The following is an 18,749-nucleotide window of genomic DNA, read 5'->3' as shown; positions in this document are numbered from 1 at the left end:
TCTGTCAGAGGAGTGTGGGGATGGCTGAGGCAGGCTGCCTGATGGCAGCGGGAGAGGGTAGTCCTGAGGACCAGGCTCAGGCCTCAGATGGCCTCAGTGCTCTCCTGTGTGGTGACTTAGCTGAGTCCCACACAGCCAAGAAGGAAAGGTAATGTGGCCAGTGCTGCATAAGGGAGGAAATGGATAAAAACAAGACCATTCAAACTGACAGGGATTGACTATTTCATGTTTAAGTCTTACACTAGGGCATTGTTTACCAAAACAAGGTCTAGAACTCTAGTTCTAAAGTCTTGCATCAAAAGAGTTTTCACCCCCCCAAAAGTGTATATTTCTTGTAAACCTAATAAATATCAAAATCAGTGGGTTAAAATTAACAAGAAAGAGTTTTCACTCAAACGTTTAAGGAAAAAATATCAAATTACAAAAACTCTTCTAAAAAAGAAGAAGGAATACTTCCTAACTCGTTTGGCATCACCTTGATACCAAACTTGACAAGAAAATTAGACGCTGATCTCTCATGAACATAAATGAAAAAAATCTTAACAAAAATAATTATGGATAAAAAAATACTGCCAAGTTGAGTTTATTTCAGGAATGAGAGGTTGGCTTAACATTCCAAAATCAATCAATGGGAGTAAAGATAAACACCAATAGAATAAAAATTAAAAATTATATAATTATTTCTCTCCATAGATACAGAAAAATTACTTGATAAAATTAATATATTTTCATTATTTTAAGAACAACAAACCCTTTTAGCAACTTAGGAATAGAAAAAAATTTCCTTAACCTAATAAAAATAGCTCCAAAATATCTAACGCAAACAACCCACTTAATGGTAAATACTGAAAGATATCGTCAAGATTGGAAATGATGAGACAAGAATGTCCCCATCATCTCTTCTGTTCAACATTACACTGAAGTACTAGCCTGTTAAAAAGAGAAGGGAAACAAATAAAAGTATGAGGATTGGAAAGAAAGAAAACCACCATTATTTATAGATGACATAATTATATATAGAAAATCCAAAAGAATTTATGAGGGTTATTGGATATATGGTCAATATATAAGAATCAATTATATCTCTATATACAAACAACAAACCATATGCTATATTTTAAAAATTTCAATCTCTAATGAAATTAAAAGATACCATTGGTATTAGCATCAACTACCTAGGACTCAGTATAACACAAGATGTATAAGGCCTCTACACAGAAAACTGTAAAATATTAGAATAAATGGAGGAACATACCACGACCATGATTGTAAGACTCAATATTGTAAAGATATCAGTTCTCCCTGAATTGATTTACAGATCCCACAGATCAAAATTCCATCACACTTTTTGGTGTAAATTGGCAAACTAATTCTAAAATTTAAATGAAATGTAGAGGGCCAAGAAAAGTCAAGACAAACTTGAAGAAGAAGCAACACAGTTGGAAGATATACTTTTTGATATCAATCAAGACTTTAAAGTTACAGGAATTAAGAGAGTGTTGTACTAACATGAGGGCGTATGAAGGGACCAATAGAACATAAAAGAAAATCCAGAGACATGTCCACACATATATAGATAGATCTTTGATATATGACCCTGCAGAGCAGTAGGAAAATGAAGGTATTTTTTTTTATTTATTTAATCATCACCGAAGGATATTTTTTTCCATTGATTTTTTTAGAGAGAGTGGAAAGGAGAGGGAGAGACAGAAACACCGATGTGAGAGAGACACATCAATTGGTTGCCTCTGGCATGCCCCTGACCAAGGCCAGGTGGCTCCCGAGGTACGTGCTCTTGACCAGAATTGAACCCAGGACCCTTCAGTTTGCAGGCTGACACTCTATGCACTACGTCAAACCAGCTAGGGCTAAAAGTATTTTTAATAAATGGTTCTGGGTCAATTGGATGGCCACCTAGAAAAAAAAAATCTTGACCTTATATCATACACAAAAATCAATTCTACGTAGACTATAGATCTAAATGTAAAAGGTAAAAAGGTAAAGCTTGAAGATAAATTGGAGAATATACTCATGGCCTTAGAATAGGCAAAAGTTTTTTAAACAGATTACAAAAAGGACTAGCCGTAAAGGAAAATATTGATAAATTGGGTTATATTAAAGTTAAGAACTTCTGCCCTAGCCAGTTTGGCTCAGTGGATAGATCTTTGACCTGTGGACTGAAGGGTCCGGGTTCAATTCTGGTCAAGGGCATATGCCTGGGTTGTGGGCTCAATCCCCAGGCGGGGGGCATGCAGGAGGCAGCCAATCAATGATTCTCTCATCACTGATGTTTCTATCTCTCTATCCCTCTCCCTTCCTCTCTGAAATCAATAAAAATATATTTTTAAAAAAGATTTTAAAAAATAAAGTTAAGAACTTCTATTCATCAGAATATACCATTAAGAGAATTTTTAAAAATCAGAATGGGAGAAGATATTTGCAGTGCATGTATCTGACAAAGGATTCATATTCAGTATATACCAACAATTTCTATAAATCAATAAGAAAAAGAGCCAATACAAAAAATAGGAAAGGAAGTTTAATAGGCACTTCACAAAAGAGACTAGCCAATAGCCAATAAACATATAAGTTAATTTCATTAGCCATCAGGGAAATGAAAAATAAAGCAATGAGGTATCACCATACAGTTAACATTTTAAAAGCCTGATAATATCAACTGATGAGGACGTGGAAATATCTGGAACTCTTGTGCACTGTTGGTGAGAAAGTCAATTAGTGTTTGTCAACAGTATCTACTAATGCTGAAATCTAAGAATTAAAAACGCATCGACATAGCATCTGGGCCTTTTGTCTAAGAACAAGTGAAGGATCTGTTAGTTTAATAATCATAATAGCCATGGATTTAATTTTTGTATTTTAAACATTAAATAAAGATTCTGTCACCTTAAAACACAAATCAGCACTCATTCACAGGAATTCAAGCTCATGACTGCCTATAATACGTAATCCAGACTCCTTACTACAGTCTGGCATTTTGCAAACAATCAGGGTTTACCTAGGAGTACGTTTGGTTTAATACAATCTGTCATCCCTACCAGCATGGTGCAAAGCCCGTAGAATTGATTTTTGTGTATGATGTAATGTAAGGTCACTGGGGTCATCCCCATGCCCACATGAGACCATCATGTAAAGATGTAGAGTAGGTAATCTGAGTATAGAGAGGTCAAATGAGACTAGATGGGCAAATCCCTTAATCCCCTCATCTCCAAATGGTCTGTGTCCATTTGGCTGTGGCTGAGCTTGAGGGCAAGGGGCAGGGTGGGTGGGGGTTATAGTAATCAGTCTACAGGGAGCCCAGGCAATGACATTAGTATTATGTTTAAAGGTCTCCATTATACTCTCTAAATGACTTCATCCTTGCCCATAACGTCAATAATCTATGTGCCAATGACTCACACATGAAATTCTCCAGTTCTCTTCTGAGATGAAACTCAAAAGCACAACTGCCTATAAGGCATCTCCTCCAAGATGTCTCCAGGGTGCCTCAAACCCAACATATCCAAAGTGAACTCCTGATTTTCCCTCCCCCAAAACTGCTCCTCATCCCCCAGTTCTCTCTCACTTGGACCATTAGTGTCCATGTATCCTCTTATGCCCTATTATTGTAATTGTGTTCCACACACTGAACAAAAGTGATCACTTCAAAGCAGCAAACTAAGCCATTCCTAAAAGTTTCCAACAATTTCCACTGCTCTCAGAATCAAACTCAAACCCCCAACAAGGGCTTCCAAAGCCATGCAGAGCCTGGCCCCTCCCCTCTCACCTCTCACCTCTAGCTATGTTGACCTTCAGTCTCTTTAGTCTCTTGGTCTAGCACAGGGCTCTTGCATAGGCTATTCCAGATACTTGCTATGTTCTTCCTTGTCTCTTCCCAACTAGTTAATAGCTGTTCATTTTTCAGAGCTCAGTTGAAACATCATTTCTTCAAAAAAGCTTTCCCTGACCCCCAAACTTGGATAGGTTCACTTAGTATGGTGGCTTTCAACTTTTTTTTTTTTAACTGTGACCCACAGGATAAAATATATTTGACTTTGTGACATAGCATATACATATGTAAACTGAATAATGAAATTTCTTACCCTTATTATATGATATAGATATTTTCTTTATTTCATCTAAATGCATTACAGCCCTGACCGGTTTGGCTCAGTGGATAGAGCGCCGGACTGCAGACTGAAAAGGTTCCAGGTTCAATTCCAGTCAAGGGCATGTACCTTGGTTGCTGGCACAACCCCGGTGGGGAGTGTGCAGGAGGCAGATCGATGTATTTCTCTCATCGATGTTTCTAGCTCTCTATCCCTCTCCCTTCCTCTCTGTGGAGAATCAATAAAATATATTTAAAAAAAAATAAATGCATTACAGAACACTCAGTTTGAGGGGGAAAAAAAAAAAGGCCTAATCTTATAGAACCATCTGTCCTTCAAAGCACTCAGCACATTTTTATGATTATTGGATTATGTCTATCTCCCTCAAAACGTGTGTTAGGGTGTATTTGGTATTTTGCTCATTGCGATAGCCCTTGTATTTGACAAATTATCTGACCCTCAACAGTCACTTAGTAAATATTTGAATAATGAAAAATATAAATTGGTGAGTAAGCACTTTTAGCACTTATTACATTGTAACTGACTCTAATTATCTGAACAGTCATTAGGCTTCTCTACTCTAACTCCAGGATGGCAGGAATCCTGTTTGCTCCTTTTTATGTCTGTAGCACTTAACATCATACCTGGAAAATGGTAAATCAAAATAATTTCCCAAGTATATGGTTCAAATCCAGGTATCTAGATTCTGTCAAGCACGAGTTAATAAAGTTGAGAAGTGTCTCCTGTTCTGTATAGTTATGCACTTCAACACCAATCACCTCAAAAACTTCAATCTTTGCTTCAGAGACTGTAAGAAATGCAGCTTATTCCAAAAGTAAACAGTTAATTATTCAGAAATAGCTTACTGGTTACAAGCATTAAAAAGAAAAAAAGATTAAGTTGGAAATGCCTCATATAATCTCTAGCCCTTACTATATACCAGTGCTAATACTTTACAGCATCACATTCCTGCTATATATTATACTTGTTTGAATGGAACAAGACATACTTTGTACTTACCTTGTTAATTCCCAGGATAGCTTCCCTGTGGCAAAACTCATAGAAGTGAGTGAATTGCTACAACAGATGGTATAATCCCAGCTAAACTGCTTGATATATCCTTGCACAAAAGTCACGTGGACAAGAAACATGAATGGTTTTAGAGTGATTAAGTTGGTTGGCTTATGCCAAAGTCTTTGACGTCATAAACTCAGCCACTGGGATGAATACTCTTAGTATTAATGTATAACTAACCTCTTTATTTAATTTCCTCTTCTTCCCTGTATTTACTTAATTTCTTAAAAATAAATTATTTTGTTAAAGCTTCTCACAAGTCCAGGGTCGTCTCTACTGGAAAGATAAACAATATTCTTGCATATAAGACATGATGAATCAATACATTTATGGTTAGTTTTTGAGTGAGTTTCTCTATTTTCATTCATTTTTGTTCAATACATAGAGCATTTATGTATAGGTGTTAAAAATGCATGATTTAGAAGAGAGCTGGAGACTCAACAGAACTGTAGTTCTTAGTTCTAACAGAAAAAAAATAAGAACTGACTAGCAATGATCAGCAATAACAATGAGCCCCCTATCATGCAGGTTGTGGCCTGTAAATGCCTTTTCCACTGAAGATTGCAGTCATTTCTTCCACTGGGGTAGGAAATGTGAAAAGTAAATTTGGAGAATACTGGGATCGAATGGGAACTAAGGAGCTGAGTTAAAGAGACTCCCATTGGCTCAAGGTGACATAAACAATAAAGAAAACAATAAAATGAGTTGAAAGATAAATATGTTTAGATCGGAATTCATAACAAAACTTGACCACAAAATTCACTAGTCATGCTTGGACAAGGCTAGGAAACCACTATTTTGAAAACTAGTAAATCAAGGAAATTACATATTTATCTCTTGTCTTTCCTATGCAAATTGTACCTGAGGATAACAAAATAGTTGGTGAGGGGATATTTCTCCTTTTAGAAGTATTCCAGCTAATAAAGAAAGAATGGCAGAATTAAACTATTTGGCAACCCCAAATGCAACTTGATTATCAATGACTGTTAAGGCTCCAAAAAGAGACCACCAGACATTAGTCCTCCTAAATTACACACCAGGTCTATGAAATAGTCCTACCAAAATATTCCAATCTAAGTGTGATCAAGTCTCTAGATCAGCACTGTCCAATAGAAATGTGAGCCAAATATGTAATTGTACATCTCAATTCAAACCCAATTTCAATTCAAACTCTCAATATCTAGTGCCCAATAGCCATACACGGCTACCATATCAGACAGTACAGCTCTAACCACTAAATTATAAGAAATACAGAACAGAGGAACATGCTACCCCAAGAATGCGATTAGCAAAATCCAGACTGGGAACTTCAAGGAAAAAAGGACCTGATTTTTTCAAGTAAAACATTACAAGGGAGAGAAAGAGTACAAAGTGCATGGGATTAAGTTTCTAAAGATCATCAGAAACTTAACAGACATATGACCCAACAATGCATAGACTGCATCTACATCTTGATTTGAACAGCGTAAAACACACATATGTGAGATAAGGAAATTTGAACACTGATTTTTTTCTGCTATTAAGGAGTTATTCGTTGTTAGGTGTGATAGGGCACTGTGGTTACTTTTTAAAAACATCTTTTAGAGCTATATACTGAAAAACGTATAAAGTAGTATGATGTCTGGGATTTGCTTCAAAATAATCCAGAGTGAGTGGTGGGGTACAGATGAAACAGGCTTGTCCAGGAGTTGACAATTATTTGAAGCTGGATGATGGATATATGGGGGGGAAATTATATTATCTTTACTTTTGAGATGTTTGAAATTTTGCACAATTTATTATTGTTAATTTTTATTATTAATTTTAGATAGGAAGGGAGAGAGAAACATCAATGTGAGAGAGATACACTGATTGGTTGCCTCTGTACACACCCTGCCAGGGATTGAACCTGCAAGCGAGGTATGTGCCCTGACCGGCAATCAAACTGGCGACCTTCCGGTGGACAACACTCCAACCCAGACACACCAGCCAGGACTGCACAATTTTTTAATAAAAGACTGTGGGATAAGATTACAATGGCACTGTTCATATTCTCAGAAGAATCATTTGTTAAAGATACCACTATAAGTCTTTCTTTCTAAGCCTATAAAGTACCAGTGCCTGCTGCCACCACCACTGAAGGCAGCAAACCAAGAAAAACTTACAAAATAAAAACCCGACAAAGAAAACACTCGCTTTATTAAAACACTGAAGTTGCCAGAGGAAAGAGGGAATGGTTTTTCCCACCTGGCATTAAACACCTTTTCCTTGGGTTGTGCTGCCTGAGTTTTCCTGAGTCCCTGCTTTACCCTCCCTGACCCATCAATGCAGATGTCTTAGTGGCAAGGCTATCTGGACACCAAACATACAACGTACTGTACCAGTCCTCTTTTATTTCTATGTTCCTGCACCTCATCAGAGAGCAAATGGTGGAGAGGTATCCCAAAAGGGCACACAAGCCTATGGGGTCAAGTGAAGCTAATCACATCAGATTTCAGATTATGAGCTTAGACACACTTTGGAGGAGTGCTGGCTCATATACTGTTAACTCTGTAATGCACACTACATAAATTTAACAGTGCAAATTAAACAATGGAAAAGGACAAAGGTTTTAGCATCTTGCACCCAACAGCTTCTGATGATATGAAATCATTTCTAAGGTTGATGGTGTCCTTTCCTGCCTACCTGGCGTTGGGTTCCACAGAGTTCGGTGGTGTAGATTCACTCTCCTCTAGCAAGTGCCTATTTAATAAACTTGAATTTTAGATTGAAAATGTGTCTTATCAGTGTGAAAATGTGTACAGTGATTTGGGAGTCAACAAATTGGGAGAAAGGCTCAAACTAAAAAATAAAAATATTTATTTAGGTTTTTGGAAATATAAATAACAATAAATGACCAAAAGGCAAAGTAAAACAGAAAAACTAACATGTTATATCACTGATCATCTCCAGGCACAAGAGCATTTATTAATGAATATAAAAAAATAAACATTATTTTTATCTGCTTTCCCCCCAGCTTTAACTACATGAATATTCCTAAGAAATTCCACAGTTATACCGGCCCCTTCTGAGTACATGAGGTTAAGGTCCTACTCCCATAGGGAAATAAATTTCTATCCTTAGGGATTCTGAACAACTAGACCTCTAGGAACTTACAAAGCAGTTCCTTTCATTAGGATCCTTCTAACATAGGGAGAATGCAGCCGTCACCCATTAAAACACGATCCAGTGTAGGTGTAGGTACTCTTCAGGTGTCCTGAGTTCTCCAAATGAGTACCCGACTAAGCCACCAGCTTTACTCCAGCCCAGCCTGCGGCCCACAGCCTCTCAAGCTGCACCAAAAGTGGGCTTCACAGATAAAGCATCTTTCCCCTTTCTTCCTGGAAGTTAGAGGGCTACACGGGTAGGAAGGATATGGGGGTTTTGCATCAAGCTTGCCTTCACACTCTGTACTGGGGGAGGGCTACTAAACTACCCAGAGCACACCTGTGTTGAGTGTTTGGCATGTACTTACCCATTGCCACACAGGAAGTTGAGTAAATTAGCCAGTCACTCTGGACCAAGCCCCTCAAAACAGAGGCAAATTCAGTGAGCCAAGGCATGTGGCAATAGCCCCAGTCCACCTAGGTCCTTTCCAAAGAACCATATTAATCTGATTCCAAAGCACATTTGGCCAGGACAGAGCATGGTAGGAAAATGGAACTTCTGGGAAGGGCCATGCCATGTGGAGTTTACAGGTTGTTGTTTGGTCTGCAGCACAAGATGGCAGCATCACTAATGTTCAGAGCTGGAGAGAGCGTTGCCTGGTCCACACTCCCGGAGCGTCTTTACTAATGCAGCTTAATGGCAGTTGCCCAGATGTCGTTGCTGGGAAGCGGTGGAAGGACCCATCCTTGGGGAACAGAGTTGCCTTCAGGATGATCAGATGGCACCAGGTACTGATCCCAATCGTGCCTTAATAGGAAATTATAAAACAACTGTTTATTTCTGTTTTAGTCCAAGCAAGATGTTCAGCAACTAAATATTCTATTTCAGGACTTACCTTTTCAAGGACTGATGTACTAAAGAACTAGATTATCAGGGATTATGCAAAAGACTGCATTTCTTAAATATACATATAAAAGGGGGAAAACTCCAAAGAACTTATAGTCATTTAAAAAAATATGTTTTCATTGATTTTAGAGAGAGAGGAAGGGAAAGAGAGATAGAAACATCAATGAGGAGAGAGAATCATTGATCGACTGCCTCCCGCATGCCCCACACTGGGAATTGAGCCCACAACCCGGGCATATGCCGAGAATCGAACCATGACCTCCTAGTTCACAGGTTGACTGAGCCACTCTCATCACTGACGTTCCTATCTCTCTCCCTCTCCCTTCCTCTCTGAAATCAATAAAAAAATATATTTTAAGAAAGATATACTAAATGAGGTGTCTTTAAAAAGAAATACACATAAAACAATGTTATGTATTGATCAGTTGACAAAAATGTGGCCAGAGGCCCACAGAAACCTAATCATATATTTCCTTTAGGAGCAGCAGCCGTTCAGTAGTCTCTAATTCAGTGTTGGTGGCTTTATAGAACACAGCTACTGTAAATAACAAGACTTGACTGTAGTTATGTTTAGAAGCTAAAACTTGTATATTAGCCAGAAATGCACTTTCCCCAGACATCAACTTGGTATGCAAAAGAGCATTTTGGAGCTTTGAAAGGAACCTTAGACATCACTTAGGTCCGTGATTTTGAAGACCCCTGAGCCCCAAGTAGATGCTTTGGGAGTCTAGAAACAACAAAGTGCTTCCTATCAATAACAGATTTAAGTTACCTGTGGAACCCAGTCATTCATTCTGTTTTATAAACTGATGTGTCCAAAGACTGCATTTGGGAAGAGTACTACTGCCCACGTTTGAAGGCCACATTCTAGTCCACCACCTTCATTTTATAGGTGAGGAAAGTGTGAGACCCAGAGAGCTGCAAAGTATAGCCCCTTATTAACTGCATGTAAAGATGAGACTCTCTGTTCCTCGCTCTCTTGACTCTGACCTCTAAGAACTCACAAGTCAGCAGCCGGGTCTTAAACAGTCTCCATAGGCAAGTATACAGGGAGGGTCTGTTTAGCAGCAGAAGAGAACTAGAAAAGGTAGCCAGTGCTTTAAGTCAACATAACAGCACAGCCTGGGAGAACACAAAAGGGCAAGTCACACCTGAGTTTGTTTCTTCACCTGTTAAAATAGGGACATCTATTTCTCAAGGATGAGTGAGGACTAAACAGATGTTTGTGGAATTCCTAACACTTGGGAACTTTATATAAACCCATGAGAAATTTTAAAAAAAAGATACAGGCGACATGGAAAGTGCCCCTCTGACCTTATTTGGATGAGTGCTGGCAGGGAGTGCTCAGCTTGGAGGTAATACTGTCTGAAAGGCTGCAAGAGGTGAGCGAGCGGGAACTCATCTGAAAAAGAAAAGGCACAATACCACACCATCACACTTCCTATCCAGAGTGTATTTCTCAAGGCAAGGTGACTGAGCCTATGATGACAATATGATCAAACGTGTTTCATCTTTATCCATGATTTCCAGGATATAGTTTAGGTGTCATTGTTGCCTACCAATCTCTTAGCTTAGGTTGAGGTCACCCATGAGAATAAGTCAATCTAGTATTGTCCTTTTCTCCCCTGGTTACAGAGGAACTTACCTGGATCTCCAAATAACTTGGACTCAATTTCCCGCTTCTGCAATAAAATTTTCTCTTTTTCTTTCCTCTGTTTCTTTTCTAGTTCTCTCTTCCTCTCTTCCTCTTGTTCTCCTTCCAACATGACTCTGAGGGCTCTCTCTTCAGCTTCATATAGTTCAGAGCGTTTTTTAATGAGTTTTCTCAGTCGCTGAAGATGATGCTCAAAAGTCTCATCTGCTGAGGCTGGAGGACAGACCCCTGGGCAAAGAGATGCAAATGGCATTTTAGTTACAACTTTTTCTTATCTCCAGATCTGTGTCCTAATGAGCCAACTCAAAGTCCTACTTATAGTATGAATTTGCTTAGCATTTATAAATTCTAATCCCTCTTCACAGATCAATTTGAATCTGTAATTAATCTGACCCCACCCTGACTTTCTTTTTTCTCTAATTCCTCTTTCTGGAAACTACCACTTAACTTTTGATTTTGTTTCTAAAGGTTTTGATCCTGCAGCTGGAGAGTGGGCTCCCAAAAGGAAAAAAACTGTCTTATATTCTTCATTTTGAAATTCCCACTGCTAATAAACAATTCTCCCTTTGAGTGTGAAGTTCTGGGAAAGCACATATGGATATTGAGAAGAAATACATTTAACCAACCACACTGGCCTCACAGTGTGCTGCTGAGAGTAGGGTGACCAAATGTTTCAGTTTGCCCGGTTTTAGCACTTGAAAACCCAGTGTCCTGGGAAACCTGGGATGGTTGGTCACCCTGATTTAATTGTGAGGTCAGCTAACTGTATAGCCAACATAGCTACAGCCACAACTGGGAACATTTTAGAGTAGTTATTAGGTGATATGCAAGAATTATTACTAATTTTATGTGATAATGGCATCGTAATTGATGATGAGTAATTTACTTAGGCATTCTATTTTTGTACACATGTGAAAGTTTTCATAAAATTTCATAAGGAAAACTTTTTGAAATTTATTGAATAATCAAGTAGGTTGCAATAGTGACTCACTACCATAATGGCCCTGCAATAAAAAAGTTACCGAAGCTGCTAATTCATCCTAGAGTGGTGTGTGCTCAATCCTATTAGTCCTTAAAGGTTTTAAAGGAAAATGTATGTATTGTGGCAATATTTTAACAATACCAGATACATGGAAGAAAAAAATCCTAATTCTGCTAACATAATCAACCCTTTTTATTTCCCCATGTTGATCCTCCAGCCATTTTTGTCCATATATTAGCAACTTCACATAGTTCAATGTAAAATGTGTGTAACTTACATATCTCCATGTCAATTCTCTACTTTTTTCCCCTCTTCTTATAATTATTTAATGGCTCCATCCTGTTTCACCAAATCAATGTACCTACCATAATTTACTTAATAAGCTCTCTATTCCTGGACAGTTAGGCTGTTCCAAATGACTTGTTATCATATAATGCTACAATGAATAATCTTAGGCACCATGGGGCCTCATCCGGTCTTTGGACCTTGGCATAATGAGAAAAAACTTTCCACCCTGAAATCTTAAACCCAAATATTCTCTTCTCTGACAACTTCCTACCGTTTCAGTATTCTCACCTTCTTCTCCCTCAAGATTCTGTGAATTTCATTAAAATCTCTCATCGAATGTATCAGATTCCACCCATCTTCTATTTGTTCTCACTAAAACTTGTAGTCACCCACAAAGCAAAACCCCAACAGCCCAGTGCTCTGTGCTCATGTGCTAGCTGTAGAGTGCTCCCGGAAGAAGCCATTTGATTACTGGCCTGGTGCCAGTATATAGTTACATGCTGGGCCCATAGCACCTCCCTGCAACCACACTGCCATGGGTCTCTGCTTGGCCCTCACTGACTGCTCATTTCACCACTCTCTGAAAGTCCTACTTCTCTATTGACTCTCAGCAAACCCTCTAATCTATTTCCCGGAGGAGACAGGCCACCAGGAAGGAGAATTCCTTAACGTTCTGGCCCCAGTTCCACTCTGCATTACTACCCCTCATTGTCTCCTTCATTTCATTCCAGTAGAAGATGGTTCTTCTCCACTTAAGTTAATCACACACACTGGCGGATGCTGATCTCGTACTCTCCTTTTCTTCACAGGCAAATGTTTAATGAGTTGATCTCACTGTCTGCTTTTCTTATGTCCTACTCCGTCTTTACTCTACTTTAGTCGGGCTTCTACTTCTACCACCCCCTGAAATGCCCCTAGCGCAGTCACTAATTTCCATGGATGTCTCTCAAGCTTTTTATAACTTGAAAATAAAAATAAGATGAAACACTTGTATGGCAATTACTATGTGCCAGGACTGCTTTAAACACTTAACTCATGTCTACTAATTTAATCACCACAACACCCCATGGGTAGGTACTATCATTGTTCCCTCCTTACAGAGGAGGACACCAAGGCATAAAGAAGTTTAAGCAAACGTGCCAAGATTGCACAATCTCTGTGAGCATTTGCCACTCTGCAGAAGAAGTAGTGGGTCTACCTTTTCCTCCTCTCTCTCTGACCTCTCTCAATCTCTTTTAAGGAATCCTCTTTATTCATCTTGATATTGTCTTTCTGGCTCTCATTTCACACTACACAACCTCTTTAAGGTCTGTTTCCATGCTGATGAACCCTTATCCAGGGTGTCCCACAGGCACCTCAAACTCAACAGGTCCCAAACTGAACTCATCAACCCAAAGCCTACTCCTCCTGCTGTTTTCCTGGTCATTTAGAATGGTATCATCATTCATTCAGTGGATCAAGCTACAACCTGGAAGCCATTTTTTTCTTCAGCTCCCACATGCTGAGTTCCCCAAGTTATTTATTAATTTACATGTACACACACACACACACACACACACACACACTATTCATATCTCTTAAATCCATTTACTTTTCTCCTACTGTGGTCCTTAGTTCACACTCCCATACTATCCCAGCCCAGACTATGACAGCCTTTATCAGTCTCTCTTCCTAGATGCTCCAAACCTCTCTCTGCTCTGCAACCAATGATCTGTCATCATTTCACTCTGCTTGAAATCTTTCAGTGGTTCCCCTCAGCTTTAAGCATAGGTGAGAAGTCTAGCCTGGCCCATAAAACACTGTGGTTTTTTTTAAAATATATTTTTACTGATTTCAGAGAGGAAGGGAGAAGAGATAGAAACCTCAATGATGAGAATCATTGATGGGCTGCCTCCTGCACATCCCCGAATGGGGATCGAGCCCACAACCTGGGCATGTGACCTTGACCTGAATCGAACCCGGGACCCTTCAGTCCACAGGCTGATGCTCTATCCACTGTGCCAAACCAGCTAGGGCCCATAGGACACTTTGTGATGTGACCCTACTTACATGTCCAGCCTCATTCTCTCAGCACTTACTTGGAGGTACATACGCCTTGAAGAGAGAAGTTAGAAAGCAGCTTGTTTTCTTTTAAAGTACACAAGGCCACCAGCTACTAGTTACCAAATCATTTTACATTCAAGTCAATTAACTCCACACAGCCTGCTTATTATATAGACCATAATTCCTCCTAAAATTTCCTCTTTCTTTTGGACCAAGTAGAGGGGAGACTAACAATGAGAAATTATGCTGGTAAATTCACTTGGCAGATATTACAGACCCTCACCTCACAGAGGACATGGAGCAGAGGAACATTAAATAGTAGTCCTCAAGTTTTGCATTCTCATAAGCAAGAGGCATCGGTAGACACAGTAGAAGCAAATCTAGATGACCCACAGTAGATGATTCACAAATGCCCTACAGAATCATCCGTTTCTGAGGCCTGAATCTGAACCAGCCACTCTCAGGGGTAGCATGCAGAAGCTCATCACTTAGCTAGAGAGTAAGACTGGCTGAATGCACAATGGTCATATCCCAACAAAACTTTTTTTAAAAATATATTTTTATTGATTTCAGAGAGGAAGGGAGAGGGAGAGGGATAGAAACATCAATGATGAGAAAGAATCATTGATTGGCTGCCTTCTGCATGCCCCCCACTGGGGATCGAGCCTGCAACCTAAGCATATGCTCTTGACTGGAATCGAACCTTGGACCTTTCAGCCCGCAGGCCCATGCTCTATCCACTGAGCCAAACCAGCTAGGGCCCAACAAAACTTTTTTTTAAGGGTCTGAATTATAGTTTTAATTTATTATATTTTAAACCACACAGAGGAATTCATTTGCTATCATGGTATTTGCTAATTTGTGTACTCTCAGATATCACTGGTGAATGTCAATGGCCTACAACCTACTAAATAAGGCAGCATGTGGCCCAAACCAGGTGCAAGTGAAAGGAGCAGGAGGTCTCCTGAGCCCAGAGCAGAGAAGGATGGGAGATACGACATCTAAATTTGGTTTTGAAGGATAGTGAGAGCTTAAAATAGCAAAGATGGGACTGAGGGCCCTCCAGCCAAATCCCAATCACACCTCTTCAAATATCCATGATTCAGATTTGAAATGTATCTGAAGGAACATGCCAAATTTTCAACACCTTCTGAAGCCTCAAGTAAGGACAGGATAGGATAGCTTTCACCTTGGCACACGGGTAAAGCCGACCAGCCCTGTCAACCTCACTCAGAATAATGTGGCCAGGAATGCCGGGGGGGGGGAATGATGAGTCCAGGGGAAGATGGTGCAGTGGGTTCCCACACCTGCCTCTCTTTTCAACCTGGGCTACCAAGAGCTAAACATCAGAGGGTTTCTACTTCAAAGGTTCTGAGATACTGCTGACAAGCTCAGTTACCCTACTGGGTGAAAAATTTGAAGTATCAAGCATTTTCCTTCAAGATTTTTGGGGAAGGGCAAGCTCTATGGTAAAGAAAGGGAAGGAACAGGGGAACAAAGGAAGAAATGCAAGCAGAAGTGCAAAGCCACAGTTACCTTTCCTTGCTGCAGCCTCTTTCCTGAGTTTCCTCAATTTCTCCAAGGCCCGAAGAATGTCCACCATTCTTTTGGTGTCTGCTTGTTTTTTCCTCACTTCAGACAAGACACCATCGGCGGCGGCTTTAAGTTCCTGCTCCTGGGGAAGAAAGAGAGCCCCTGAGAACAGCTGCCCAGCAGTGAGATTTTAGAGAATCAGACAGTCCCAGGGTTAAGAAAGATTCTACTGGATTTACACCCCAATTCCCTGGGCCATGCCCAAAACACCTCTCTACACCGGTCCAGCCAAAGAATTATCCTCTCTGCACTTCCACCTGGACACTGGTCTTTTTTCTTCCTCAGAGTTTCTAAAGTGTGGTCCAAGGAACATCTGCATTCAACTTACCTTGTTAAGTTGGGGCTCTCATTAAACATGAAAACACCTGGCCCTGGCCGGGGGTCCCAGTTGGCTGGAGCATTGTCCTATGCGCCAAAAGGTTGTAGATTCAATTCCCAAACAGGGCACATACCTAGGTTGCAGGTTCAATCCCCAGTTGGGGCATGTACAGGAAGCAACCAATCAATGCTTCTCTCTCAGACCAATGTTTCTCCCCCCACCCGCTGCCCTTCCTCTACTAAAACAAATAAACATATCCTTGGGTGAAGACTTAAAAACAAAACAAAAAAAAAAGCAGACACCTGGATCCAAAGATTGAGGATAGCAGGGAAGATAAGGAATCTTATCCTACATAATAAAAGGCTAATATGCAAATAGACTGAACTGCAGAATAACCTGTCGCTATGACATGCACTGACCACCAGGGGGCAGACAATCAACACAGGAGCTGCCCCCTGGTGGTCAATGCATCACCACTGGGGGAGCGCTGCTCAGCCAGAAGCTGGGCTCAGAGCTGGCAAGCGCAGTGGCGGTGGCGGGAGCCTTTCCTGCCTCTGCAGCAGCGCTAAGGATGTCTGACTGCTGACTTAGGCCCGCTCCCCACGATGCACAAATTTCATGCACCAGGCCTCTAGTGGAGTTATAAAAGCCCAGGACTCTACAATGCTCAGTGACAACCTAAAATACTCTACTGCCAAGAATCTCTTCAACATGACAGCCTTTCAAACATCTGAAGACCCTATTGTACTCTTCTTAAGTTGGTTCACATGTAGATAAATAATTCTGGTTACTCTAAGGCTAAGCCAAGCATGTCAAACTCACAGCCATGCCTCGTTTATTTAAATCATGCTTGCTCTAAGCCATTACTCAAAGGACTCTGTCTCTAACACCCTCACCATAGGTGGTAGGGAGGATGCTTTTGCCTAAAGCTCTCTTTCCCATCTCTCAAATCAGCACTGTGACTGCACCATTTCAGCTACCATGCTGTTTCACTCTTCTCGCCTGAAATGCACTTGTTGCTCTCACTTGGCTTTGACATTTCCTTTAAGACTCAGTTCAGTTGTTACTTCATCATCCAAACCTTCCCTGACACCTTCCCCAAAGGATTAGCTATTCCTTTTCTGGGCTCCTATAGCACCTACATGTGAAATCGTAACACACAATGCTATACAGACATGATAGCCCATGGGGCTCTAAGCCCCTCAAGGACAAGCACTGTCCCATTTATCTCTATCCCCAGCACCCTGCACTGGGCCTGGTACTTACTGGGCCCTCATTAAATGTCTGAACTGACTCAAACTCTCTTAGATTAAGGCCTTGCCTCCAAGTATTCTTAAAAGCACTGATGTTTTGGGGGGGCTTGAAAACAAAGCTTGACATCAATACACTTCAGAGGGGGAGTTACATCAGACTCTAGGGCAGTAGCAGACACCAGGAGAAGGGAGAGGAGGAAACACTAGCTGGTAGTGGAGTGGAGGAAGGAGGGACGTGGAGGCACGCAGAAGTAATGACAATATCTTAAACAACTATCTGACCAATTTCCAGTTTCACTCTGGCCCCCACTTAAGAGTTTGAGATTAACAGGTTTTCTTCAAATCACACAACCTGGGCTCAAATCAGAAGTGAAACTGCCACAAACCAATTTGTGTGGTTGTTGGCAGGTTAACTTCCTTACGCCTTACTTTCCTAATCTGTAAGATTGGGATAATACCACCTACCTCTCCGGGTTATTACCAGAATTCAAGATCTGGTGTATGTAACGACCTTAGCACAGTGCCTAGTATATAGTAAGTGCTCAAAAAACACCATTGTTGAATCTCAAGATTTGTGGTTTAAAATTCGTAAACAAAGGATTTCTGGGGAAATCATCACTATTGACCCATCAGCTAATTAGGATGTATGTTCCTTAAGGAAAGGCCACAAGTTCTCTATGTATTGTATTTTTAAAGTCACCGAGGGTCCAGCCGGTGTTGCTCAGTGGTTGAGCGGGTACTTATGAACCAGGAGGTCAGCAATTCCCGGTCAGGGCACATGGCGGGTGGGGGGACGTGCAGGAGGAAGCAGATCAATGATCCTCTCTCATCATTGATGTTTCTCTCTCTCTCTCTCCCTCTCTGAAATCAATAAAAATATCTTTAAAAAAAAATAAAAGCACCAGATGCTTGTGAGTCTTGAGTGCTGGTGTCAGAATGTCGGTGCAGATCTGTCATCCCTGCAGCGCCCCTGTGTAATCCTCCTACATAATGTATACAGGGCTCTGCAGTGCACCTACAGCATTGGTGTTGCTACTATTCATCATTAACACGCAATCAATACGGAGCTATGTGGTCGGAAAGGCAAACTATCTTTTTACTTTACAAGTGAAGATAAGGAGGCGTAGCCCTGGGAAATGGCAGCGCAAAGCCTCGTGCCCCTTCACGTTCCAAACGCCACCGCCCTCACCCCCGTGCGCAACCGCTGCTCTTACCCGCTTCTTCTCTTCACCTCCTGGACGCACTTGACCCGCCAGCGGGCCATCTCCTGTTCGCGCTACGCCGCTCGCGCGGACTCCGACTTCTCGTCGAGCTCGCGCTACTGGGCCCTTTGGTGAGCCCAAGCGGGCGGGCCCTAACATCTCAGTGAGCGGCAGTATCTGCCACGCAAGCCGCCTGGCCACCA

The 18,749-nt window shown here is 40.8% G+C and overlaps 1 protein-coding gene across 1 annotated transcript in view; it reads right to left on the bottom strand.

Annotated features, from left to right (window-relative positions):
* Nucleotides 1-8,001: 8,001 nt before the first annotated feature.
* PDCD7 (programmed cell death 7) overlaps nt 8,002-18,749 on the bottom strand; it is an 11,898-nt gene continuing 1,150 nt past the window's right edge. Inside the window, 6 exon segments of the mRNA XM_023757819.1 lie at nt 8,002-9,113; nt 10,527-10,614; nt 10,858-11,094; nt 15,716-15,854; nt 18,559-18,575; nt 18,578-18,620. Of these exon segments, the coding sequence (XP_023613587.1) occupies nt 8,990-9,113; nt 10,527-10,614; nt 10,858-11,094; nt 15,716-15,854; nt 18,559-18,575; nt 18,578-18,620 (648 nt within the window). The 3' untranslated portion in view covers nt 8,002-8,989.

This window comes from Myotis lucifugus, unplaced genomic scaffold (assembly GCF_000147115.1).
Source record: "Myotis lucifugus unplaced genomic scaffold, Myoluc2.0 scaffold_115, whole genome shotgun sequence".
Taxonomy (NCBI): Eukaryota; Metazoa; Chordata; class Mammalia; order Chiroptera; family Vespertilionidae; genus Myotis; species Myotis lucifugus.
Note: the sequence above shows the minus strand (reverse complement) of the source record. Positions and strands in the feature narration are given on the sequence as shown.